The sequence below is a fragment of the Saccopteryx leptura genome, chromosome 4, assembly GCF_036850995.1.
Source record: "Saccopteryx leptura isolate mSacLep1 chromosome 4, mSacLep1_pri_phased_curated, whole genome shotgun sequence".
In the NCBI taxonomy this organism is placed as follows: Eukaryota; Metazoa; Chordata; class Mammalia; order Chiroptera; family Emballonuridae; genus Saccopteryx; species Saccopteryx leptura.
The window spans coordinates 180,853,906-180,880,237 of record NC_089506.1 but is presented as its reverse complement, the minus strand read 5'-3'; the positions used below and the strand labels follow the sequence as shown (position 1 = coordinate 180,880,237).

Here is a 26,332-nt window from a genome sequence, read left to right as displayed (position 1 = left end):
TAAATTAAATATATGCAAAGTCTTGGATTTTGAAGATAATAGTAGATGATCAAAAGCCCTAAGACTTGTAACAGAAGCACAATATATTCTTCCTAATTCTTAAATTGGGTACTTTTAATAGAGATAAATACAAGCAAAGACAATTATTCTCTCCTTTACTCAAGACAAGAGCATTCCCCAGAACTGAATCAAAAGATAAATATTCTTTGGTTTGTGATAATTTCATAAGAAAACTTAAGCTTCATTAAGTCATTTAATGATAAGAGTTCAACTCTATGTCAATTAAAAAAATATATGCATCTAGAAGGAAAAGTTTCTTCCAATTAAAAATGCTTTTTAAAAGATCCCTAAAATGTTAATATACCCAAATAATTTGTTACTAATACTTCACAAGGAATATCATTTTATTACTGTAATCACAAAATCATAACTTCTGTACAGAAAAGTGTAAGTGAACATTAATCAATGCATTGATAAGTCACTTCATAAAGAGGGTGAACACACTACAGAACAAATGGTAAAGAAAAAATATTGCAAAGTTTTCTGGCCTTGCAGCGCACTTTTTAGTGCGAGTATTTAAGACACAATAGTGTTCAATTCAGCAAAGTATTGCAGAATATCATGCCACAGTCCACTTAATTCAAAGAGGGTCAGGACATGCAGCTTGTAATAAAATGTCAAAGTGTGTGTATATATATATAGGTATATATATATATATATATAAAACCACATGTAATTCAGAAAATATATAGTGGTTTATTTAGATGGTTTTAAATGATTTCACGGTGGAATTCAGCATAACTGGAACAAACATCCAAGATCTTCTTAAAAGGAGTAATCTTGCTAGGCAATGGCTTTGGCTTCAGGTAGAAATGCCTCCCAGTATTTTATCAGCTGTGGATGATAACAAAAGTAAAAACTATTCTCGTCACCTTTGTCATTTACATACATATATCCTGCAGAGCATTAAAAAATCCAAAATCTATACAAATAGCCAATAGTGGTTAATATTTACTAAAATCTGATTCTTTCTTTTTTTTTTTTTTTTATAGAGGCAGAGAGAGTGAGTCAGAGATAGGGATGGACAGACAGGAACAAAGAGAGATGAGAAGAATCAATCATTAGTTTTTCACTGCGACACCTTAGTTGTTGTTCACTGATTGCTTTCTCATATGTGCCTTGACCGGGGGACTGTAGCAGACTGAGTAACCCCTTGCTCAAACCAGTGACCTTGGGTCCAAGCTGGTGAGCTTTGCTCAAACCAGATGAGCTTGCGCTCAAGCTGGCGACCTCAGAGTTTCACACCCATCTGCTTCTCCACCTTACCCCTCTCTTTCCTCTCTGTCTCTCTCTTCCCCTCCCGCAGTCAAGGCTCCATTGGAACAAAGCTGGCCCAAGTGCTGAGGACAGCTCCATGGCCTCCGCCTCAGGCTCTAAAATGGCTCCCGCAGCAATGGAGCAACGCCCCAGATAGGCATAGAATCGCCACCTAATGGGCATGCCGGGTAGATCCTGGTCCGGCACATGCAGGAGTCTGTCTGACTGCCTCCCTGCTTCTAACTTTGGAAAAATACAAAAAAAAAAAAAAAAAAAAAAAAAAAAAAAGAGAGAGAGAGAGAGAGAGAGAGAGAGAGAGAAAAGGAGGAAGAAAAGAAAATACTGGGCAAGAATGGGAAAGAGGACTGGAAGAATTAACTGCCATCTTTCCTAGGTAGTCCAGAGAATAGATTAAGATATAAACTAAAGTTACACTTAAAACATTCTTTTAAAACAAAACAAAACAAAACAACATTCTTTTAAAAACAAGCTTATATAACATTTATTATATTTTAAAAATCTGATCTTATGAATTATTTAAAATAAAAAACAATTAAAAATATGTCATCACCTAATTAAAAAAATTATATAGGCAAGTTTCTAAGCCACATATTTTAAAACTAATTGGAGAAAGATAACTTTCTATTCAAGACATTAAGTAATTTGATCTATTACTCAAATTTATATTGAAACACACACACAAAAAAACTCTGCCATTATCTTTGTTAAAGACTTTTATTTAATGTAACATGAATAGCAGTCTCCTCTAGCTAAGAAAACAAATGCCACTATTTGTGGCATACAATCACCATCTATCTCACATAAAAATCAAAACAATATTTTAAAAACCTTAAAAAATATTATTTTTAGTTTAAGTTCTCTCTTTCAGGAAAGAGAAGAACTTAGTATAAAAATGTACTCAAATAGGTCTGATAACAGGGAAATATAATTGGGAAGACAGAGAAGGGCAAGTTGTCCAGTCTCTCTCCCCAGCCTGACACTGGGCAGTCTCGATCTCTAGCCCAGGGTCAGAAAGCAGAGAGGCAACAAGGACCTGAGAGTTCCCAGTTACTTCCACTACCATTTTTTCCTTTGCTGTTATCAGTTTTCTCTACTTCATTTATTACTCTTTAGGTATAAAAGCTCCTTTCACTGACTATCATCTTTAAAATGAAAAAGTATACCAAAAATAAATTCTGGAAAAAGTTTTGTAATTTATAAAAAAAATCAGCTTACCTGCTGTTGTGTTTGTACTAATGATTCTAAGTACTTGATAATAACAGTTTTAAAATCTTTCACTCGTTCTTTCTGTTAAAGGATAATACAGGAAAAAAAAGGCCCATTAATTCAAAACAAAATTTGATTTTACCATAAAATTGCAGCAAATGTGACCACACTGTTAAGAAAAGTGTAAACTTATTATACTTGCCTCAAATCTTCCCACTTCTTTTCGAATTGTTTTAGAGATCTGTTCAAAATCTCTTTCTCCTTGTTGTACTTTTGCCTCCCACTAATAAAAACAAACAAAAATGTACAGTTTTTATTCTTGTCTGGAAAACAATTATGAAACTAGTAGTCATGACAACTAATCAATTTACTGTAATGCCTGAAAACCCCGAGAAAGCTCAATATTGACCAAGTCAAATTTAGCATCATTCAAACTTGTATCTAACTTTCTAGTAGTAGAGATGCAGATCAGCTTAATATTTCATTGTCTGATTTACTCAAAATTAGAATATTCTAGTACTTACTGAACTACAATCTCCATTGCTGGATTAACTATAAAACAGATGACATAATTTTGAGTATAAAATTCACTATCAAATAATTTAGCAGTGTTGTATTTTAATTCTCATTTTTATATCACTGATATTTCAAAATATACCAACTGCCTTTTAAGACTGCATGTTCATCACAATTTATATGCCCATGGAAATACTTTAAATTAGGAAAACTAAAAAATAAACATTTAAAAAAAACTTTTCTGTAATGGCAAAATGTCCAGATTAAAAAAATTGTGAAATATGGTCTACTGAAGACCTATCGGTAAACATTAAATTCAGTACAGAAACAACAAAACATGATTAAAGTGACCAATGAAACAGCTAAAATAAAATAACTGAAGTCTTAAAGCTATGAAATGGTATTTCCCACTATGTAACCAAAACACTGGTACATACTCGTCCAAGAGCAGGTACATTTACTGTGAGTAACATAAAGGTTGTCCTACCTCTTCAATTTCCTTATTGAAGCATGGCAAAAAAAGTGTATAAATTATAGTAAACTTATACAAATTTACTAAAATACCATATATAATACATATATATGGGGGATAATGTTGCCTGTACAGCTAAATGAGGGACAAGTCCACCTCTAAAACAATTTTTAGACACAAATTAAGTAATCATCTGAAATCAAATTGATCATCTTCAAACAAATGTGTAATTCTTAAATATAAATATTTTCCTTAGGTTTATTCACCCCACGCTCATGTAAAAGTAACAAAGAGCTCTGAAGGTTTTAATGAAAATCAAATATTAAGGTAATTCAACATAGTTCATAAAATTGTGAAAAAGTAGCTAGGTGTTGAATGGTTCAGAAAAAAATTTATGAAAAATTATGCATATATGAATGACTCGTGAAAAATTTAGTAAAGAGATAAATAAAGCATTTTGTATTAATCACCTCTCTTATTTCATTTTTAGCTTGCTGTATTTTATCTGGTTTGTTAGCAACCATCATTTTTGCCTCAGTTTCACGTTTTTTGAGCAAAGTAATTTGAGCATCTTCCCATTTCTGCCAGCACTTCATTCGATGATCAAACACACCCTATAAGTAAATGACATAATGCTATTAAGTGACAGTTAACACCAAAATACATTCATACTAGAAGTGCTGTAATACTAAAAACAATAAAACCTAGTATTTAAATTCTATTCTAATATACTGAAGTACTGAAAATAAACATGCCAGTATCAAAAAATAAATTTCCATATACATTTGCTTAAAAAAAAAGATATTCCAGTGACTAGATAAAATATAAGAGCTCAGAATTAACAATAAAAAGAATATACTAAATTCATCCAACTAGTTTTTAGGGTTTAAAAAATTTCTTTTAAAATTTTATTAATTTTAGCAAGAGAGGAAGGGAGAGAGATAGAAAAACAGAGAAACAGGAACATCAATCTATTACTGTATGTGCCCTGGCCGGGGATCAAACCAGTAACCTCCATGCTTCAGAATGACGCTTTAATCCAGGCATGGCCAACATATGGCCTGCGGGCCGCATCTGGCCCGTGTAATGAGTTTATGCGGCCCACAGTTAAATTTTTAATATTCTCCACTACTTTAAAATCTCAGCTACTGAGAAGCGGAAGCGTCTCTGATTACTGGAAATCAAGATATTTAAGAAGACAGTGATACGCAGAAAAGAATTTTGTGTGTGACTAATCTAGGGTTAACTTCCAATAATTGGTGGAATGGATTCGTGATACTTCTTTATTTTTAAAAAAATTCCATTATAAAGATTTACAACTTTTGTACTCGTCTGTACTTGATATGAACTGTTTGATGTTTAGCGGTGATATGAAACTCACATTCTTTGTTTTTTACAGAGACAGAGAGAGAGTCAGAGAGAGGGATAGACAGAGACAGACAGACAGACAGGAACGGAAAGATGAGAGCATCAATCATCAGTTTTTCATTGCGCATTGTGACACCTTAGTTATTCACTGACTGCTTTCTCATATGTGCCTTGACCGCGGGCTTTCAGTAGACCGAGTAACCCCTTGCTCGAGCCAGCGACCTTGGGTCCAAGTCGGTGAGCTTTTTGCTCAAACCAGATGAGCCCGCGCTCAAGCTGGTGACCTCGGGGTCTCGAACCTGGGTCCTCAGCATCCCAGTCTGACGCTCTATCCACTGCGCCACTGCCTGGTCAGGTGAAACCCACATTCTTTTAGGCATAGTTTGCTAGTGCACACCCAAGGTCAAACAATTAGTTATTTTTGTGGTCAAGTATGCTGAATCAAGTGGCATTGTAGCATAGACAATAGCTGCAGTTGATAATTGAAAACATGTCCAGGCTGTTTGTAAAACGAAATAATTGTTTTATTTGCGATATAACCCCTTCAAGCTCATTCTATTAACTAAACATTGTTTTGATTGATTGTGATACAGTTTGGATATTTATATGGTATATAATTATATTTTTATTAAAATATATTTTTATTAAAATAATATTGTATATTAAATTTTTTTCACTCACATTTTTTCATAAACAAATTACATAATAAAATTTTATTTAAATAAATCATTTTTATATTTAATATATATATATATATATATTCTTTGTATCTTTCTGAAGCTGGAAACGGGGAGAGACAGTCAGACAGACTCCCGCATGCGCCCGACCGGGATTCACCCGGCACGCCCACCAGAGGGCGACGCTCTGCCCACCAGGGGATGATGCTCTGCCCCTCCAGGGTGTCGCTCAGCCACGACCAGAGCCACTCCAGCGCCTGGGGCAGAGGCCAAGGAGCCATCCCCAGCGCCCAGGCCATCTTTGCTCCAATGGAGCCTTGGCTGCGGGAGGGGAAGAGAGAGACAGAGAGGAAGGGGGGGTGGAGAAGCAAATGGGCGCTTCTCCTATGTGCCCTGGCCGGGAATCGAACCCGGGTCCCCCCGCACGCCACGCTGACGCTCTACCGCTGAGCCAACCGGCCAGGGCCTGTATTTAATATTTTTTAATTTTAATATTTCGTCTGGCCTGTGAAAAAAGTTTTCTTCTTAATCTGGCCCGGGGGCAAAAACTGTTGGCCACACCTACTGTGCTTCAGAATGACGTTCTAAGCCAGGAGTCAGGGCTAAATGTGTCTTATAAGATTTCTAACAGTTTTATGCCTTCAAGAAAAATGTCTTCAATAGGAAAATTCTGGATGTTATATCTACACTGAAAGTTTTCCCACTAAATAATATCAAAGTAGGTTTAAGTGTTGGAACTATGCCAGAAACTGAAAAAAGAAAATGGGAAAAACCCAGAACAGAAAGTAAAAATGTGGTAGAAGAGGTTACCAATACTAAATAAAAGCAAAGAAATTAAAATATGTAACAAACAAGAAAATAGTCCTACAGAAGATACAAAGGGCAAACAAATACACACACACACACACTATTATGTAGAACTAAAGAAACAGACAAGAAGACTAACAGAACAAGTCAATCAAGCCCATTATTTCTTCTCATGGGGTTTGGCAGAGAGAGAGCAAGTGAGTAGAGGAAAGAAATGAAATATAATCTCATGAAAAAAAATGATGGATATAAGAGAACAAAATCTATTCTCTAGTTTGAAGTTGGGGATATAGTCATATTATTTTAGTATTTATTAACTGAACAAATGAAGCAAGCATTAACTGGGTAAACCAGAAAGCACAAAATCAGAGTAATTTTCATTTGTCCCAAATAGCGTTTTTGGATCAACAGTAAATAAAATATTTATACATGTTCTTAATGGGACCTGCAAAAGAAAAAGTATGTAGACAGTACACTTAAAAAATGTAAGTTCTTGCTTAACCAGTGGTGATACAGTAGATAGAGCAAGGACCTGGGATGCTGAGGTTTCAGGTTCAGAACCTCGAGGTGCTGGCCTGAGTGCAGGCTCACCAGTTTGAACGTGGGATCACTGACATGACCTCATGGTCGCCAGCCTGAACAAGGGGGTCACTGGCTTGGCTTGAACACCCTGGTCAGGCACATATGAAAATCAGGATCCCCTGGTCACTGGCTTGAGCAGGGTTACTAGCTTGGCTTGAGCCCCCTGGTCAAGGCACGTATGAGAAGCAATCAATGAACAACTCAAGTGACACAACTATGAGATGATGCATCTCATTTCTATCCCTTCCTTACTGTCTCTCTTGCTTTAAAAAAATAAAAGCAAGCTCTAGATCAAACTTGGCTTTAAATACTGGCTTTGTCACTGTATGATGTTGGGTAAATTAATTTAATTTCTATAAACCTTAGTCTCCCAAATATAAAAGGAGTAAGATATATTTTGGATTAGAAATAAAATGACAAGTATGCAGCAGAGTATCTTTATTTTTTTTCTTTTTTCCTTACAGAGACAGAGAGCGAGATAGACAGGGACAGACAGACAGGAACAGAGAGAGATGAGAAGCATCAATCATTAGTTTTTCATTGCGACATCTTAGTTGTTCATTGACTGCTTTCTAATATGTGCCTTGACCGCGGGCCTTCAGCAGACCGAGTAACACCTTGCTCAAGCCAGCGACCTTGGGTCCAAGCTGGCGAGCTTTTGCTCAAACCAGATGAGCCCACCCTCAAGCTGGTGACCAAGGGGTCTCAAACCTGGGTCCTCCGCGTCCCAGTTCAAGGCTCTATCCACTGTGCCACTGCCTGGTCAGGCTGCAGCAGAGTATCTTAACCTAGTGTATATTTAATAACGAGTAGGTGCTATTGAGTCACTTCTAAATAACATACACATATAAATATATACTGCTCACCAAAATTAGGGGGATATTCCAAAAAGAATATGAAGCGATAAAATATCCCCTAATTTGATGAGCAATACAGTTGATTAACTCAAGATTTCTACTAAAAGTACAAATAGTAACTTAGTAATATAAAAAGAATAATTGGACTGCATTTATACCATATAAGCATATTTAAAAAATATGAGCAAGGACATCAGAAACTCCAAATCAACCTGAAACTAAAGTATTTTATACTAGAGAGTTCTTACATATTGTACATTTAAATTATCCAGGACAACAGACACCCTGGGCAAACTGCTAATTCAAAGCATCCTATCAATAGGTTTTAAAACCTACTGTGCCGAATTAATTTGTCTTCTTATATAATTGACATCCTCACAGTAAGTCTTACTGTCCCCACTGTCTGCATTTCCTGTATTAAAAGACATTTTCCTATAAATATTTATTCATTTTGCTATAGCCAAATTAATCTGAGCCCAAATCACCAAAGTAATATATTTAATATAATAAATAAACTCAGAAAAAGTCACTACTATCTAAAAACAATCTGACTCCTACCCCTTTGCATACACATCCACAGAACCAAAAAGTAATTTAAAATTTTAGGCCTAGTCTTTCTCTTTAGGAAAATGGGGTCATATTATATTAAAAGCTCTCCATTTATATATTCCTCTGCTCAATGACTATTTGATTACTTAAAATACAGAGTGTCCGTAAAGTCATGGTGCACTTTTGACCGATCACAGGAAAGCAACAAAAGATTATAGAAATGTGAAATCTGCACCAAATAAAAGGAAAACTCTCCCAGTTTCATACCTATTCAGTGCAGTTCGATGTGGGCTCACGCACAATTTTTTAGGGCTCCTTAGGCAGCTATCCCATATAGCCTCTACAGCAGGGGTCCCCAAACTAGGGCCTGCAGGCCGCATGCGGCCCCTGCTGCACTTCCGGAAGGGGCACCTCTTTCATTGGTGGTCAGTGAGAGGAGCATAGTTCCCATTGAAATACTGGTCAGTTTGTTGATTTAAATTTACTTGTCCTTTATTTTAAATATTGTATTTGTTCCCATTCTGTTTTTTTACTTTAAAATAAGATAAGTGCAGTGTGCATAAGGATTTGTTCATAGTTTTTTTTTATAATCTGGCTCTCCAACGGTCTGAGGGACAGTGAACTGGCTCCCTGTGTAAAAAGTTTGGGGACCCCTGCTACAGACTCATCACTGATGGCCTACCAGAACTGGGTTTCTCCACCAAACTGCCGGTTTCCTTCAACTGCTTATCCCACCGAGTAATGTTATTCCTATGTGGTGGCGCTTCGTTAAAAACGCGCTGATATTCACGTTGCACTTTGGTCACGGATTCGAATTTAGCGAGCCACAGAACACACTGAACATTCCTCTGTACCATCCACATCTTGACTGGCATGGCCGTGGGCTGCTCCGCTGTATACACGGTGTTACATCATCATCTGTGCATGCACACATGCTGCCACATCATCCTACAGAAACTCGGAAGGTTTTCCTTTTATTTGGTGCAGATTTCACAATTCAATCGTCTTTTGTTGCTTTCCTGTGACTGGTCAAAAGTGCACCATGACTTTACGGACACACTGTATATACCAATACAGAGCAAAAGCTAACCAAAATGCCCTGAATTCCAATATTTGCTTAACACCTAAATACAGTGTGAGGCAAAAGTAGGCTTACAGTTGTTCATCAAGAAAGTAATACAATAATTAATAAATTAAAATATAATTTAATTATATTTCATGTACTCACAACTGTAAACCTACTTTTGCTCCACCTTGTATATATCAATGGGCTTTTTTACTGATATACTAATTTAAAGTAATTTGGTCCCTAACCAATTTATTATCTCATAATATTCCAAAACCATTACATCTTCATTGTGGTACAGATGTAGGAGTTATGATAAAGGTAAGACTACTAAAATCAAATTATTTCAGAAAAAAAAAATATTAACTGTAAAAATTAAAATTATTCATTTGTTTTTCTACCCTTGTAACATTGGAAAATAAAACAACCATAACCATACCAGCTCTTCTAAAAATGCTATCCTCAAAAGCAATTAAATTAGCCCTGGCTGGATGGTTCAGCTGGCTAGAGCTTTGTCCCGAAGCTCAGAGGTTGCGGGTTTGGTCCCCAGTCAGGGCACATACAGGAGTGGGTTGATGTTCCTGTCCTTCCCTATCTCCCTTCCTCTCTCTCTAAAATTAATAAAAATTAAAAATAAAAATTTTTTTAAAAAGCAACTAAATCAGAAAAATGTCTTTGTGAAGATAATCTATTCTAGAACCAGCCTCTTCTGTAAGAGGGAGATGTATACACAGATGATCCACTTTGCCCCTCCCCCCACCCATGTATGGTACACATTTGCATGCAAGCTGGTCTACATTGGACAAGTTGCAGTTGTGAAGCAGTTTTCATAGACCACCAATAAATTTGATGCTGCAATTTTAATTTAATTAATGCTATATTCTAATTCAGTAAATCTGAAAAAATGCTGCTTAGCTTCCTGGAATCCTGAAAGAAGGCTGATTACTTATGGCCAAATAACAAAGATTTTAGACTCCTTGGGGAACCATCTATTGGTTTTTGTTTTTTTTTTAAAAAATACTATATATATTTTATAAATTTGGACTCCCTGTAAGAATTCTTTTTTTTTTTTTAATTTTTATTTATTTATTTATTTTTAGAGAGGGGAGAGAGAGAGACAGAGAAGGAGAGAGAGGAGAGAGAGAGAGAGAGAGAGAGAGAAGGGGGGAGGAGCTGGAAGCATCAACTCCCATATGTGCCTTGACCAGGCAAGCCCAGGGTTTTGAACCGGCGACCTCAGCATTTCCAGGTCGACGCTTTATCTACTGCGCCACCACAGGTCAGGCCTGTAAGAATTCTTAACAAAGCATTCTAGTGCTAAAAACAGTCATAACCATCCATTACCCTCAATCTCTGACTCTACTGTAGTGGTTCACGGAAGACGAATACATAAGAATGCATGCAAAGAGTTTACCACTTAATAAATCTTAGCCAACAGTACTGGCCAAATACAAATATATGTCAGAGATCCTATACTGAACAAAAGAGGAAAACAAGAGTTCCCTGGATAGAATGCCAGGCCTAGGCAATATTCTGAATGGGTCATTTCTTTTCCTTTTTTTTTAGTGAGAGCAAGACACACAAAGACAGACAGAGAAGGAGGTGAGAAGCATCAACTTGTGGTTGTAGTACTTTTTCGTTGGTCATTGATTGTTTCTCATACATGCCTTGACCGGGGGCTCCCACCAAGCCGGTAACCCCTTGCTCAAGCCAGTGACCTTGAGCTTAAGCAGTGATCACAGGATCATGTTGATGGTCCCACACTCAAGATGGCGATCCCACACTCAAGCCGGATGAGCCTGCGCTAAAGCCGCTGACCTCAGGGTTTTGAACTTGGGTCATCAGTGTCCTGGGTTGATGCTCTAACCACTGCACCACCACCAGTCAGGCTTGAATGGTTAAATTTTATATTTTTTTAGGGTCCCAATTTCTACTGTTTTTTTTTTTTGTTTTTTTTTTTACAGAGACAGAGGAACAGGGACAGGGCAAATAGGTAGAGAGATAAGAAGCATCAGTTCTTCGTTGCAGCTCCTTAGTTGTTCATTGATTGCGTTCTCATATGTGCTTTAACCAGAGGGGCTACAGCAGAACGAGTGACCCCTTGCTCAAGCCAGTGACCCTGGGCTTTAAGCCAGTGACCATGGGCTCATGTCTATGATCCCATGCTCAAGCCAGAGACTCCATGCGCTCAAGCTGGTGAGCTCATGCTCAAGCCAGCAACCTCAGGGTTTCAAACCTGGGTCCTCTGCGTCCCAGTCCGATGCTCTATGCATTGCGCCACTGCCTGGTCAGGCTTCTGATGTTCTTAGCTCCCTATTTTTGTTCAATATTTTAATTCCCAAAGTATTCCTAGTTTGAAAATAATCATCAGAAAAGTAGCCTTAGTATGGATAAAACAAAAGGCTAAGGAGTATTAAACAGCCATTACAAATATGATAGAAAAAACAAAAACTGAACAAAGGACATTATATAAGGTCTACCGGAAAGTTCTGTGCGTTTCTATAAACAATAAGTTTCGACACGTAAGCACATGTTTATTTGGTGCATGTGTGCCTCTCTATTTTTATCACTTAATGTATACATACTGACGTAGCAAATTAACTAAAACAAAGTTGATTCACGTTAGTCTTATGTGTGAAGCGATAGTGTACCCATGGCTACTGATAAAGTTCATTTACGCCACTGTAATTTTTATGAATTTCAACAAGGAAGAAATGCTACAGAAGCATGTCTGTCGCATCCACCATATTCCCCGGACTTAGCACCCTCCAACTATCACTTGTTTTTGTTCTTACAAAATTTTTTAAAGGGCAAAAAATTCAAAAATGAAGAAGGTATCAAACAAGCACTGGTTCAATTTTTCGCATCAAAAGATAAAACATTTTTCAAAAATGGGATATACAAATTGCCCTCACGCTGGCAAGAAATCATTAATAATAATGGCAATTATATTATTTAATAAAGTTTATTGACAGTAAGAAAAATTTGTATTTTGTTTTATTCCAAAAACAGACAGAACTTTCCGGTAGACCTTATATAAAAAGAAAAAAGAAAAGCAATGGCTCATCATTTACAAAGATACTTAAATTCACACTAACTAAAGAAATTAAAACATACAAAAAGCCTGACCAGGCAGTGGTGCAATGGATAGAACACGGACTGAGATGCAGAAGACCCAGGTTTGAAACCCCAAGGTCGCTGACTTGAGGACGGGCTCATGTGGTTTGAGCACAGCTCATCAGCTTGAGCCCAAGGTCACTGGCTTGAGTCACTTGCTCTGCTGTAGCCCCTCCTCCCCACTCAAGGCACATATGAGAAAGCAATCAATGAACAACTAAGGTGCTGCAATGAAGAACTGATGTTTCTCATTAAATATATATAAAACCATCGCTGGGTGGGAGCAGGAACATACATGTATGTTGAGGGAAATACAAAGAAGTATAACCATCCTCGGATAGAAATATGGAAGTAATAATTGAAAATCATATACCTTTTGGCCAAGCAATTCTACTTTCAAGAATTTTATGCCCAAAGAATTATTATCAAAATACTTAAGATTGGTCTGGTTAAATAACTCAAAGCACACCTATATGCTATATGATAAAATACTATGCTGATATAGAGACCTATCTGAAATAGAACGGGTGAAAAAGGCAGGCAAAGAACTGTGCATATAGTATGCTCCTTTTCTAAAAAGAAAGAGAGAGATGGAGGCAGGGAGGGAGCGAGAGACAGAAAGAAAATAAATTAGCTTTATATACATGCACAGCTAATTCTATAAAGACACACAGGAACCTAACAGCATTTGACTGTGGGAAGAAAAGGCTAGCAGCCTTAGGTAGAGAAGAAATTGAGCTTTTGGGCTGTTAAAGAGTTATGAGCTCCTTGGTGCAATGGAGCTGGCCTAGGTTTCGGTAGAAAAGCAATCTGAAAAAGCTTAATTTACCTCATGTATGACTTGACCATAGCTTAGTAACTCTGTTAGTCAAGGAATCATTAGTTCAGTATTTTCCAAAATGTGTTCCATATATGTATAAGAAAATTAAGTGGAAAAGGATTTTTCACATAAATTTTGAAGTCTTCAAATTAAACAAAGTTAAATGTCTCATGCTTTACTCCTACATGTTTCTGAGCTTTTTACATCACTCTGAGTTGTACGTACAGACAGGGATATTTTAAACCTTATCTCCCAAACTTGGTTGACTGTGGTACATACAACTTCTGGTGTCAATGATCTGGAGTACCAATTCTAGGAAACATGACTATAACTCGAATTCCATGAAACCTAAAAGTAGAGCCAGACTTGGGCAGTGCAGGAAAGCTGTTTCTGAGGGATCAACCTCCATTCCACAGGCCGTCCTGCCAAGGAGTATCTCCCCGGTCGGCTCCTCTCGGCAGGTCCCCTCCCACAGACGCTGCCGAGCTTCCCTGCTTGGACCCACAGGGTTTTGTTTTGTTTTTTTCTTTCAGTTATACATTTTTACAACAGCTCTCATGCTAGTGGGAGCTCTGGAATAAAGTGAGAGGAGGTGAAAAATAAAAAGAAACCATTATCTATAAAATGGATTTCTGTATATTTCAAATTACCTATATATAAAGTATTCTCTCATAACTGCCACCTATATTAACATCTTTAAATACATGAAAATATAAATTAACCACCAGGGATATAAAAAGTACATCTAAAAGTAAATATAAGCAAAACTGGTAATTTTACCAAACCTAAGAAAGCACCATTTTTGAAAGGCTAAGAAACTTCTAGTAGGCTGTCACTATTAACTTAAAAACCAAATCATCAATAAGTATGCAATGTATCAATGTTTTGTTTGTAGATGAATACTAATTTCATCACAGATATCAGATGAAAATATTTTGCATTAAGGCCCTGGCCGGTTGGCTCAGTGGTAGAGCGTCGGCCTGGCGTGCAGGAGTCCCGGGTTCGATTCCTGACCAGGGCACACAGGAGAGGCGCCCATCTGCCTCTCCACCCCTCCCCCTCTCCTTCCTCTCTGTCTCTCTCTTCCCCTCCTGCAGCGAGGCTCCATTGGAGCAAAGATGGCCCGGGCGCTGGGGATGGCTCCTTGGCCTCTGCCCCAGGCGCTAGAGTGGCTCTGGTCGCAACAGAGCGACGCCCCGGAGGGGCAGAGTGTCGCCCCCTGGTGGGCAGAGTGTCGCCCCCCTGGTGGGCGTGCCGGGTGGATCCCGGTTGGGCACATGCGGGAGTCTAACTGTCTCTCCCCGTTTCCAGCTTCAGAAAAATACAAAAAAAAAAAAAAAAATATTTTGCATTAGAAAGCAAGGAAAAAGGTCTCATTAACTAAGACCTTAAAGTATTTTCTGAAATATAAGATAGATAAAATAATATTCAGTTCAGTTTAATTGTTCGCATATTGGAGATAACTACAAAATATTGAGTTTCATTAGTTAACTGCATTAACTTTTCTAACTATTCAGAAATTGAAGACTTTATTCTCAAACATTACACTAGATAGTACTTAATAACTAATCTAGTCCCATCTCATCTATAAATACATGGTGACTACACATTTTGGAATATACACAGAATGTTTATTTACAGTCCAAATTCATGCTAAAGCATAAAACATGGTCACTCAACAATCAATTACAGTTTTGTCCTGCTTTTCATTATAGATTTAATGGTGGAAATAAAATCCAGTGGGTAGTTTCAGTTCATGTTACAATAAGCAAATAAATGCCACAGGTTATTTGCAAACTTGTGTATGTATATATGTAAATCAATATATACTGTTTTTATCTTATTTGGCATTCCTCAAGACTTCTTAAAAATATCAATTCTGTCTACTGTATGGTCCAACACATATAAAAAAAAATTTAAGCTATGAATAATCATCTTGAAGCCATTTTAGATGTACTAGTATAGTATGAAACTTACACGCTTTTAAATACGTGCCTAACAGGACACCAAATTAGTTTATAAGCAAACAGCCAAAGAAGAATTCAAGAAAGATAGCAAAATAAGGCTTACTTTCACTGCAGCAATAAGACGAATATAGTCACTAAGTAGTTCTGAAAACATATAAAAGTCAGCAAAAGCTTGTTCTTGATGTAACTGGTCTATCTTCTCCTCAACTTCTGCAAGCTGAGACAAAGCTCTTGATAAAGCAGTATGATCCTCAGAATTACCTAACATGGCAGCACTTTTAGCAAAGGCAGCTGTGTTGGCTGAAAGTTCTGAAATAGAAAAGTAGAAACGTATTCACTTTTAATGTTCACTAGTAAAGTTTTAAATTATTGCATTGATTTTTTACCTTCTCTCTAAATTTTGTCTATTCACAAATTGCTCAAATAATATTTTAAAATTAAGATAAATTATTAACATAATAACCAGTCATTAAAATGTGTTGGGCATAAATGCCATCTACTCAAAGTCTATTGAAAGGTAAGAGGAACCATTGTGTATATTTCAAGATGAACTATGTTTAATAATTTAATAAAATAATCTGTCTCCCTTTTCTCTCCTAAAGTGCTTACTCTTTCTATTCCTTAAAATTTAAATAAGTATAACCATATTTAATAATGGAAAGCATTGAGAACACAAGTTTTGATTTACACTACTTTGCCTTAAAAAGTTTCTCATCTAAAGTAATGTCTGTAATTTTTAATGAGAATATTATTTGGCCAACAGGAGGAAAGCAAGGTAAAAACAGTACATGCAATTCTCATAGGCCTTAATTCTTTTTTCTTTGCATGCAAGAATGTTTGGTGAAATATTAAGAATTTCTAAAGAAATTTAGGACATAATTATACTAGCTACTTCATATAAAAATGATGTCCACAGGCTGGCCAGTGACTAACAACTACATTGTCTGTAAATTGCTCTGTTGTTCTGCATTACGTAAAGTGATCTAAAAGACCCTAAAGCCCATTCACTAAGGGACATAATACAAATGGCACAAGCTGTAACAAACTGCTTTTAACAAATTAGATTTCTGTAATTATCTTCAAATGTATTGCTGGTAATGGTACATTCAAAATTACTTACCAAGAATTTTAAAAATCTAGTATTAAAAACCTTCTTTAAAAATAAAGCAAAACCAAAAAAACTCACCATGAAATTTTATAATTCAGAATTTTTCTAGAAAATAAAGGCACAAAACAAATACCTTGAAGAAAAATTTCAGACATCAATTTTTGAATCTTGTATTTTTTATTATAATCAGTTACTAAGACATCTTCATTCAATGAGTGGTAGAAATATTTAACAAAGAGTTAATCAACTGAACCAAGTTTAATTCATAATTCAAAATATATTGTACTTTTATAAGCTCAGGATTTTTCTACTTCTAAATTAGAATTTAAATTAAAATAGAACAAAAACATAACAAAGTTGAAACAAAACATTCTCTTAAATTATTTTCTCTTCCATAATAATAATTAAGTATATTCATTTTAATAACATTTAAATAATATGTTTCAATTAAGTCACAGTGTTAAAACACATAAATAACAAGGCCAACAAACCTTTTCTATGACAGACCAAAGCTTCAACATTGGCATGAAGTTTCCTAAGTTGCTGATCCAGATTTTCAAATTGCTGCTGCTTTTCTTCAAACCACTAACAAAAAAATGAAAAATGGAGCTAATTTAACCAGAACAAACTACTGTAAATTAGGTTACCAATAGCAAGCTACATTCCTTGTTTTAAAGCAACAAATTAACCATGGATAACCATGGTGGTCAACTGATGTGGCTGAGAACTAAACTCAATAAGCAAATTAATATCCTATTTTCTACTTGTACAGCTTTAAAATGCAATTGTTGGGCTCATTAATTCATCTCATTATTCAAGTCGAAAAATCAGCTCTTACTGCATCCGATTCATTCATCTTGATTGTCATTTTGTTGACAGCGTCTGCAGCCTTGTTCACCATCCTCAATATTCCTGCTCCACTCAGAGCCTGTGTATTAACTGCTCTAGGCAGCTGGAATTGAATGACAAATAAGGGCAAACAAACCGGTTAAAAGCCTGGAGGTTTAACTGGGCACAAAAGGGACTGTCCCCCTCCCCCTCCAAAAAAAGAAAAAGAGAAAAGGAGGTTGTATTTTCTTTACTCTCATACATTTCAATAGTGAGACCTAATTTCTCAAATACACTACTTGTACATTCTCAAAGGAAAACTTAAAAAATAGACTTTCCATTTGTTTTTCTTCTGCACGTTTACATTTAGATGGAACAACAGTCTATTTGTCAAAATATATTAAGTAATTGCCAAGCACCTTAACACTGGCCACCTGTTTGCTAGCAGAAATAAACTGTTTATAAGAAAAGAAGAAAGTCTTAAGAAAAATCTCCTTATGCTCAGTTAAGACTGTGCAATTTTGAATTTTTAAAATATTCTGGGACTCAATAAATTTAAAAATAATCTCAAGTGGAAACAATTAGAACTCTACTCTTTAAGAGCCCAAAATGTGCCAGACACCTCGGATATAAAGAGCAGCATGCTTGTTATAATTTAAACTCTTTCAAGTTACAAATTTGCATTTCAAAACCTTAAGAATGTTAGAATCACACATAAACACATTCAACTGTCTCTAAAAATGTTTTCTGAATAAACTTATTCCAATATAATGCCTAAACAACAATTTAGAGCACTGATTTTTGACTACATAAGCCATTCTTTTAAATCTAGTCTTAAATTTTCAAGAAAGGGACTGATAATCCTATAATTATTAATACCAAAAAGACATTTTGCTAATAATTTAGTTAGGTAATTAAAGCACTAACTATATATATATATATATATATATATCTTTATTCCATATATTAATCCATTTACTTACTAAACACCTCTATTCTTATATAAATTATTACACTGAAAAATATAAATACCGAGAACATTTATATACAAAATTTAAAAGTAGAAATAATACCTCTGAACTTTCCAAGAACTGCCTTAAATCAGGATCTTGTAGTAAAGTGGGATGCTTTACTGTTCTTTGAAGATACCTAGGTTTAAGAATAAAATTGCTCCTTTACTTATCAGTAGCATTTTATTTTAAATTTTATTTCAATAAAATAATATATAAATAAATTTGGTAAAAAATGTCCTCAATCTGTCTCCTATCATATCAGTCTGCCTTACTCTAATTATTCAGAATCTTACAACAATTTAAGAATTAAAAAGCTTTCTGTTCATTTGAAAATTTGTACTTATCTAAAAAGAGATATGGCAGGGGAAGGGAGGGAGAGGGGAAGAGTGTAAGTAGGTTACCAAACTTCTCACTGCAGAGTATAAAAGGATATGTGATTTTATCTTTGGTTGGAGTTAATATATTCCCAGTTATTACTTCAAAGTCCTAAGAAACACATCACTATTTGTATTACAGTCAACTATTGTTTATTTTTTATTTATTTATTTTTTATTGATTTTTAGAGAGAGGGGAGGGAGAGAGAGAGAGAGAAAGGGGAGGAGCAGGAAGCATCAACTCCCATATGTGCCTTGACCAGGCAAGCCCAAGGTTTCGAACCGGCAACCTCAGTGTTCCAGGTCGACACTTTATCCCACTGCGCCACCACAGGTCAGGCTCAACTATTGTTTTTATTATTACCTATTACCAAAATGGAGAACAGCCTATCAATTTTTTCCTTGTCAGCAGATTTATATAATTAAATCAGCTCTGTTCCTTATTTAATGAGGACTAAATTTTCTTCAATATTTAAGGTTTTGTTTTTTACTGATAAGTGTTTTTCTTGTATGACATCACATAAAACTGAAAAGTAGAGAAACACCATTATTAAATCACTATTAGCCCAGCTTTAGACATTTCCTTACTAGAAATACCACATTTCCCTATCATTCATAATAAATTACCATTCTTTAATAAAAAGAAAAGAAGTCTATTACTAATTCTTTCTTTTTAAGCGAGAGAGAGAGAGAGAGGGAGAGAGAGAGAGGGAGAGAGAGAGAGAGAGACAGGGACAGACAGGAAGGAAGAGAGATGAGAAGCATCAACTTATAGTTGCGGCACCTTAATTGTTCACTGATTGCTTTCTCATATGTGCCTTGACTCAGGGCTCAAGCCAGTGACCGTGAGGTCATGTCTATGATCCCACACCCAAGCCGGCGAACATGCCCTCAAGCTGTTGAGCCCACCTCAGGGTTTCAAACCTGGGTCCTCAGTGTCCTAGGCTCTATCCACTGAGCCACCCTACTGATTACTTGCTAATGTAGTTCTATTTTTTTAAAAAATTAGCTCTTTCCCCAGATTAAAGATTACATAAAGTAGTATTTCAATTATATTCTATACCTCATAGTTAATATACCTTTATTCTATTTCTGCAAAATAAATATAATCAGTAATTGCTTCTACCTTTTTACAAGATTATAAAATATGCTAAAATAAAGTTTCTGGAAAAAAGCGAATACCTTCTCTAAAGTCAAATTCTACCCAATAGCTAAAATCCCTCTTTTATAGTGTTTTTCTGTATATTTAAAATACATACCATAATGAACTTCAAGTCATTAGCCCATATAAGAAGTCATTATAATAAAAAGAAAGCATTCAACAGATACCTGCATACAATCTACACTGTTGTTTGAAATAATATTTGCTGCTTATATTATTAAGCTAAAAGAGATGCAGCAGGGACACTAATCCACTAAATTTAAGAAATGTTGGTATTTTCCCACTGGAATTTTATTTACAATTTAAATACTAAGGTTCTCCAGGTTATTTCATTGTAGACTGCTGCCATTGCTTGAAGCAGTTTCCGTAAGTTGTTTATCTGAGTGCACACAACAGCTGGTATATAGCAAGCACTCAGATATTTGTGAAATGAACAAGAAAGAAGACATCTAGTACACAACCTTTAAGAAATATACCAATATTTCAAACCTAAATGAAAATACTTAATACTATTAACATTCTAAAATAACTTTCCAAAATTAGTTCATATTATATCATAGTTCTTTAAGATTCATAATGAACAGCAGCATAGTAGATGCTTTGAGAAGTCCTGCAGGAAATAAACCTGGTTTAACTTTGTTAAACCCTACGTTAACAAAACTCAACTGACCATAGATTTCCTTTCTTCATCCTACCACATACAAGCATTCTGAGGAATCAAATTTTAGAAAATGACAGTAAAATTTTTCTTCTTCTTAAGGGTTATATAAAAGTAAAGAGCAAGTAACAATTAAAAACAAAAGCCCTGGCCAGTTGTCTCAGTGGTAGAGCGTCAGCTGGGTGTGTGAAAGTCCTGGGTTCGATTCCCAATCAGGGCACACAGAAGAAGTGACCATCTGCTTCTCCACCCCTCTCCCTCCTTTCTTTCTCTCTTCCCTTCCCGTAGCCATGGCTCAATCTGGCTTGAGCGAGTTGGCCCTGGGCACTGAGGATGGCTCCATGGCCTTGCCTCAGGCACTGAAATAGCTTGGTTGCTGAGCAATGGAGCAGTAGCCTCAGGTGGGCAGAGTACTGCTCTGCAGGGGGCTTGCCTGGTGGATCTTGGTCAGGGTGCACGTGGGAGTCTGCCTCTACCTCCCTGCTTCTCAATTAATAATAATAAAAAAGTACCAAGCTTATATAATGTTAAAATTAAGAAAACATAAAATGAATTTTAAAATTAATATTGGTAAATATGCCCCAATTCAGAATTACAGTGAGGGAAGGTTGTTGATATATAAAGAAAGAATACAGATCAAAAATAGGAAAAGCATGTAGGAATAACATTTGAAAAGGGGTATGAGAAGAAACAGGATCACTGAAGGAAGACAAAAATGAAAGACTCAAGGGAATTAATGAAAAGTAAGTATCAGACTTAACAAGAGTGGTTAGTAGTTATTGGATTCTTCAGATGTACTCTAAGAAAACGTTATTGATACATTTAAGAGTATCATTTACAGCTTTCAAGTTCCTAATTACTTACCAAAACCAAAACAAAATAAAGCAGATTATATAAAATGCTTGATAAGAACAAAGTAAAATATATTTTTTTGCTTGAAACTCAAACACGGCCCTGGCCAGAGGCTCACTGGAGTTTATAGCATCAGCCCAGTATGTGGACATTCCAGTTGATTCCTGGTCAGGGCACATAGGAGAAGCGGCCATCTGCTCCATCTGCTTCTCTCACCCTCCCCTCTCCCTTTACGTCCTCTTCCTCTCCTGCAGCCAGTGGCTCCACTGGTTCGAGCATGGCCCCAGGCACTGAGGATAGCTAGTTTAGTCTAAGCACATCAGCCTCAAATGCTAAAAATAGCTTGGTACTCGAACAGTGGGCCCAGACGGGGTTGCTAGGTGGATTCCAGTCAGGGCGCATGAGGGAGTCTGCTTATCTCCCTCTCTTTTCCCCATAAAAAACAAAAAAATCAAAACCTCAAACATGTGCTAATAATGAGAATAAAAAAAGGCAAAAGAGGTCCTGGCCAGTAGCTTAGTGGATAGAGTGCTGGCTGGGTTGTATGGATGTCCGAGTTTGATTCCCAGCCAGGGTACACAGGAGAAGCGACCATCTGCTTCTCTCCCCCTTCCACTCCCCTTTCTCTCTGTCTCCACCTCCCTAAGCCAGTTCAATTGGTTTGAACTTGGCCCCAGGTGCTGAGGATAGCTCCATTGGTCCAAATGTGTCAGCCCCATGCACTAAAAATAGCTTGGTACTTGAGCATTGGCTACAGATGGGGTACAGGGTGGATCCTGGTCAGGACGCATGTAGGATTCTGCCTTGCTATCTTCCCTCCTCTCATCTAAATAAAAATTAAAAAAAAAAAAGTCAAGGCCCTGGCCAGTAGGCTTAGTGGTAGAGCATCAGCCTGGTGTATGCAAGTCCCAGGTTTGATTCCCAGTCAGGGCACACAGGAGAAGCGACCATCAGCTTCTCCACCTCTCCTACTACCCCTTCTCTCTTTCACTATCTTATTCTCTCTCTCTCTCTCCTTTTCTCTGTCTCTTCCCCTCCTACAGCCATGGCTTGAATGGTTCAAGCAATTTGGCCTCGGGTGCTAAAGATGGGTCCATGGCCTCTGCCTCAAGCACTGAAATAGCTTGCTTGCCGAGCAACGGAGCAGCAGCCCCAGATGGGCAGAGAATTATTGTCCCTTAGTGAGCTTGCCGGGTGGATGCCAGTTGGGTCGCATGCGGGATTCTGTCTCTGCCTCCCCTCCTCTCACACTGAATTGAAAAAAAAGAGAAAGAGGTGAGGGAATTAGCCATAGAGATAACTGAGAACAAAAGCTTTCTACACAGTGGGAGAAGCCAATGAAAAAAACTTGGGATGAAAAATTGCCCCCAGGATCTTAGAAAGGCAGCAAAAAGGTCAGTGTGGCACTGATCACTCTAGCGGGCAGAGTGATCAAGGAGGATATGTGATGGCATAGGTAACAAAGAGCAGTACACTTCATGTAAAGTTTTGTAGGCTATTATAAGGAATTCTGGCTTTTACTGAGTGAAATGGGGGGTATTGATATGATCTGATTTATGTTTTAAAAGTATGAATCTTGCTGCTATATTGAAAGAGTAAAGTATATCTGAAACTAATACAATATTGTATGCCAACTGTAATTGAAAAATAAATTATTTTTAAAAAGTGAGCAGAGGTACAAAAATGGAACGGAGAAGAATTAGGAGCCTACCGCAGTAAATTCAGGTATTTGGACTAGAACAGAACTGGTGAGAAATGGCTGTATTCCAGATACTAGAAGGAAGCAAAAGGATTTCCTGATGAATTAGATAATCCTAAACATCTGCCTACCCTCCAAACTTCCTGATATGAAAGAGTGGATTAATCAATCTACACCAACTGTTTAGGCCTTTCCAGTGGTTTTTAGGTACTTGGAATGAACACATTCCTAACTTATACACTTGTATCTTAGAGATAAAGAATGAATGTGCAGTGTGCAGTGAAGTGAGGCTTCAACAGAGAAAGGATTCTAAATGTGCACACTATATCCTCAGTTTATATTTGCAGAAGTGTATCCTTACCTATAAAATAGACTTACTATGCTTTTAAGGTAAGATGTGAAGCACTCTGATCTTAGAGACACTCTTAACAGTAGTTTCTGCTTAATTCACTGCTGTGACACAGAGAAATATTTGGGTTCTTAACCACTCCCTTCTTCTTCCTATAATTTAAGACCAGATGTTTATCCTTTATTTCAAGATAGTCATCAGGATTATTGAAACTGAACAAACAAACAAACGTGTCAATGAAAATCACAGTATATACAAAGAGAAGTTACTTCCTTGACCCACCGGTTTTGAAGAGGTTGGGTATTTCACAGATATACTTGTTCTAACATTTCAATTGTAAGAAATGCCACAAAAAATCATTTTAGAAAATCCATTCCAGTTCCTTTGTTTCCACTAACACCTATATTTTCTTTAGTAATATTTTCTAATGCAAAATAAACTTTCCTGTCAGTAGTACAGTTTTTTTTCACTATTGCAAATTCCAATAAAATAGTATTTAACAAGTAACATTAATCAGTAAAGAAACTGTCTTCACATATTAGGTTAGGTTTCACTATTTCCTTAAAACTCTCCTCAATATTTCATACTGCATGAAGGTATGATAAGCACTATGCAATGCATTCAAGTTACGAGAAAGGTGAATGTAGAATCCAATTATATGTGCTTGGTACAATAAATCTTCATTAAGTTCCTTATCAAGCATGCCACTCGAAATATTTCAAATTTACTCATAGAAAAATAGGACTTGAAAGGTTTCTCAAAGGGTCATGCTTACACTTTCAGGAAGGATTTAGCAAAATCAAGGTAGAGCATTGTCTACCTTTATTCTTAAAAATATTCAGTCTATGATCTCTTTCACAACAGAAGCAATTCTAATGACTAACCTAAACATCTCCTGATGCAATTTAAATCCTTTCCCTGAATAATTACTGACTCTCAAATATAAAATCTCATCTTTTAAGTCTTCTCTCAAGTAAAAATTTTTTTAAAGTGTCTTCGAGATAAATGTAGTTTTTTTTTAATTTTATTTATTTATTTATTTATTTATTTATTTATTTATTTATTTATTTTTACAGAGACAGAGAGTGAGTCAGAGAGAGAGGGACAGACAGACAGGAATGGAGAGAGATGAGAAGCATCAATCAGTTTTTCATTGTGAGACCTTAGTTGTTCATTGATTGCTTTCTCATTTGTGCCTTGACCATGGGCCTTCAGCAGACCGAATAACCCCTTGCTGGAGCCAGCGACCTTGGGTTCAAGCTGGTGAGCTTTGCTCAAACCAGATGAGCCTGCGCTCAAGCTGGCGACCTCGGGGTCTCAAACCAGGGTCCTCTGCATCCCAGTCTGACGCTCTATCCACTGTGCCACCGCCTGGTGAGGCTCAAGTAAGAATTTTAAACTGTATAACCTTCAGCTTTTCTTACTGCAACTGCTCAAACCAGACTTTACAGTGGCATTTTTTTATAATTTAAAAAATTTATTACAAAAACCCAGAAATAAGTTGCCTTAAAAATAGTTTCAAAAAATAGCCTGTACCTCGGAGATAATATATATTACCACTCACTAAAATCTCTTCTATCCCACCCCACTGTAACCACTGATTTTAAACCAAAACAGAAAACAAAACAAAGAACAAATATGCAAATTCAATGAAAATAACAAAAACATCCTATGAAATTAGAAAATGTTTAAAGTTTAATCAATGTTCTATACTTATGGGCTAAAAGTAGGACTTTATGATAGTTTCAAAATTGTTTTCTCACATTCCCAGCCCCGCAAGGAAAGAATAAATGTTAAGATTGTGGAAGTGGGAATCTTGCGTCCATCCCAGTTTTAGCTGTTGGCCAAAATGAACACAAGTCTTTAAAGCTATAGGAATGTGTTGGGTCAAGTACTTAAAGGAAGGTAGAGCATACATATTAGCCTTTAAAGATATAGTCAACTCAAGTAGTCACTAATACTTTTGTATACTTAAGTGCAAATCAATTATACAAAGTTAAAGGAGGAAGCACAAGCCTAATTTTTTAATGTATTTAATAATCTTATCCAGTAATAATTCAAAGAAACAACTGATTAAGATCAACTATAATTAGCCAAACTATTCAACACAGTTCATGAGTGCGAGTATAACTTCCTAAGGACCTAAATAACACTAAAGAGATATTATTATTATTTTAATTAATTTATTTATTTTAGAAAGAGGAGAAGGGAGTGAGAGATAGAAACATCAATCTGTTTCTGTATGTGCCCTGACCAGGGATCAAACCAGCAACCTATACATACTGAGATGATACTCTGACCATCTGAGTTATGTGGCCAGGGCAAGAGGTATTATTTTTATTAATATATATATACACACACACACACACACACACACTTTTTTTTTTTTTTTACAGAGACAGAGAGTCAGAGAGAGGGATAGACAGGGACAGACAGGAACAAAGAGATGAGAAGCATCAATCATTAGTTTTTCATTACACATTGCGACACCTTAGTTGTTCATTGATTGCTTTCTCATATGTGCCTTGACCGCAGGCCTTCAGCAGACCAAGTAACCCCTTGCTCGAGCCAGCGACCTTGGGTCCAAGCTGGTGAGCTTTTGCTCAAACCAGATAAGCCCGCGCTCAAGTAGGCGACCTCAGGGTCTTGAACCTGGGTCCTCGGCATCCCAGTCTGACGCTCTATCCACTGCGCCACCGCCTGGTCAGGCTCAAATATTTTTATTAACCTTTTTCCCCCATTTACAAGATTCATGTTTTCTTTATTTCTTACTTCTCTTATTGACTAAAGCTATGACATAATAATTCTATCCTCAACTAACTCATGCCTTAATATTTCTGCCTGTAACAATGATACAAAAATAGGTGGTATGTTGATAGACTATTATTAATAAAAGCAGAACAAGCATACAGTACTATGTTGTTTAAAGAAGTAATTTTCTTAGTAA

At 36.4% G+C, this 26,332-nt stretch overlaps 1 protein-coding gene across 1 annotated transcript in view; it reads right to left on the bottom strand.

The window, feature by feature from the left end:
* Positions 1–386: 386 nt before the first annotated feature.
* SNX2 (sorting nexin 2) overlaps positions 387–26,332 on the bottom strand; it is a 68,911-nt gene continuing 42,965 nt past the window's right edge. Inside the window, exons 8-15 of the mRNA XM_066382097.1 lie at positions 18,352–18,427; positions 17,289–17,402; positions 16,942–17,035; positions 15,446–15,651; positions 4,003–4,146; positions 2,743–2,827; positions 2,554–2,621; positions 387–894 (exon numbers count right to left, since the gene is read on the bottom strand). Coding sequence (XP_066238194.1) covers positions 844–894; positions 2,554–2,621; positions 2,743–2,827; positions 4,003–4,146; positions 15,446–15,651; positions 16,942–17,035; positions 17,289–17,402; positions 18,352–18,427 — 838 coding nt within the window. The 3' untranslated portion in view covers positions 387–843. The remainder of the gene's footprint in view (positions 895–2,553; positions 2,622–2,742; positions 2,828–4,002; positions 4,147–15,445; positions 15,652–16,941; positions 17,036–17,288; positions 17,403–18,351; positions 18,428–26,332) is intronic.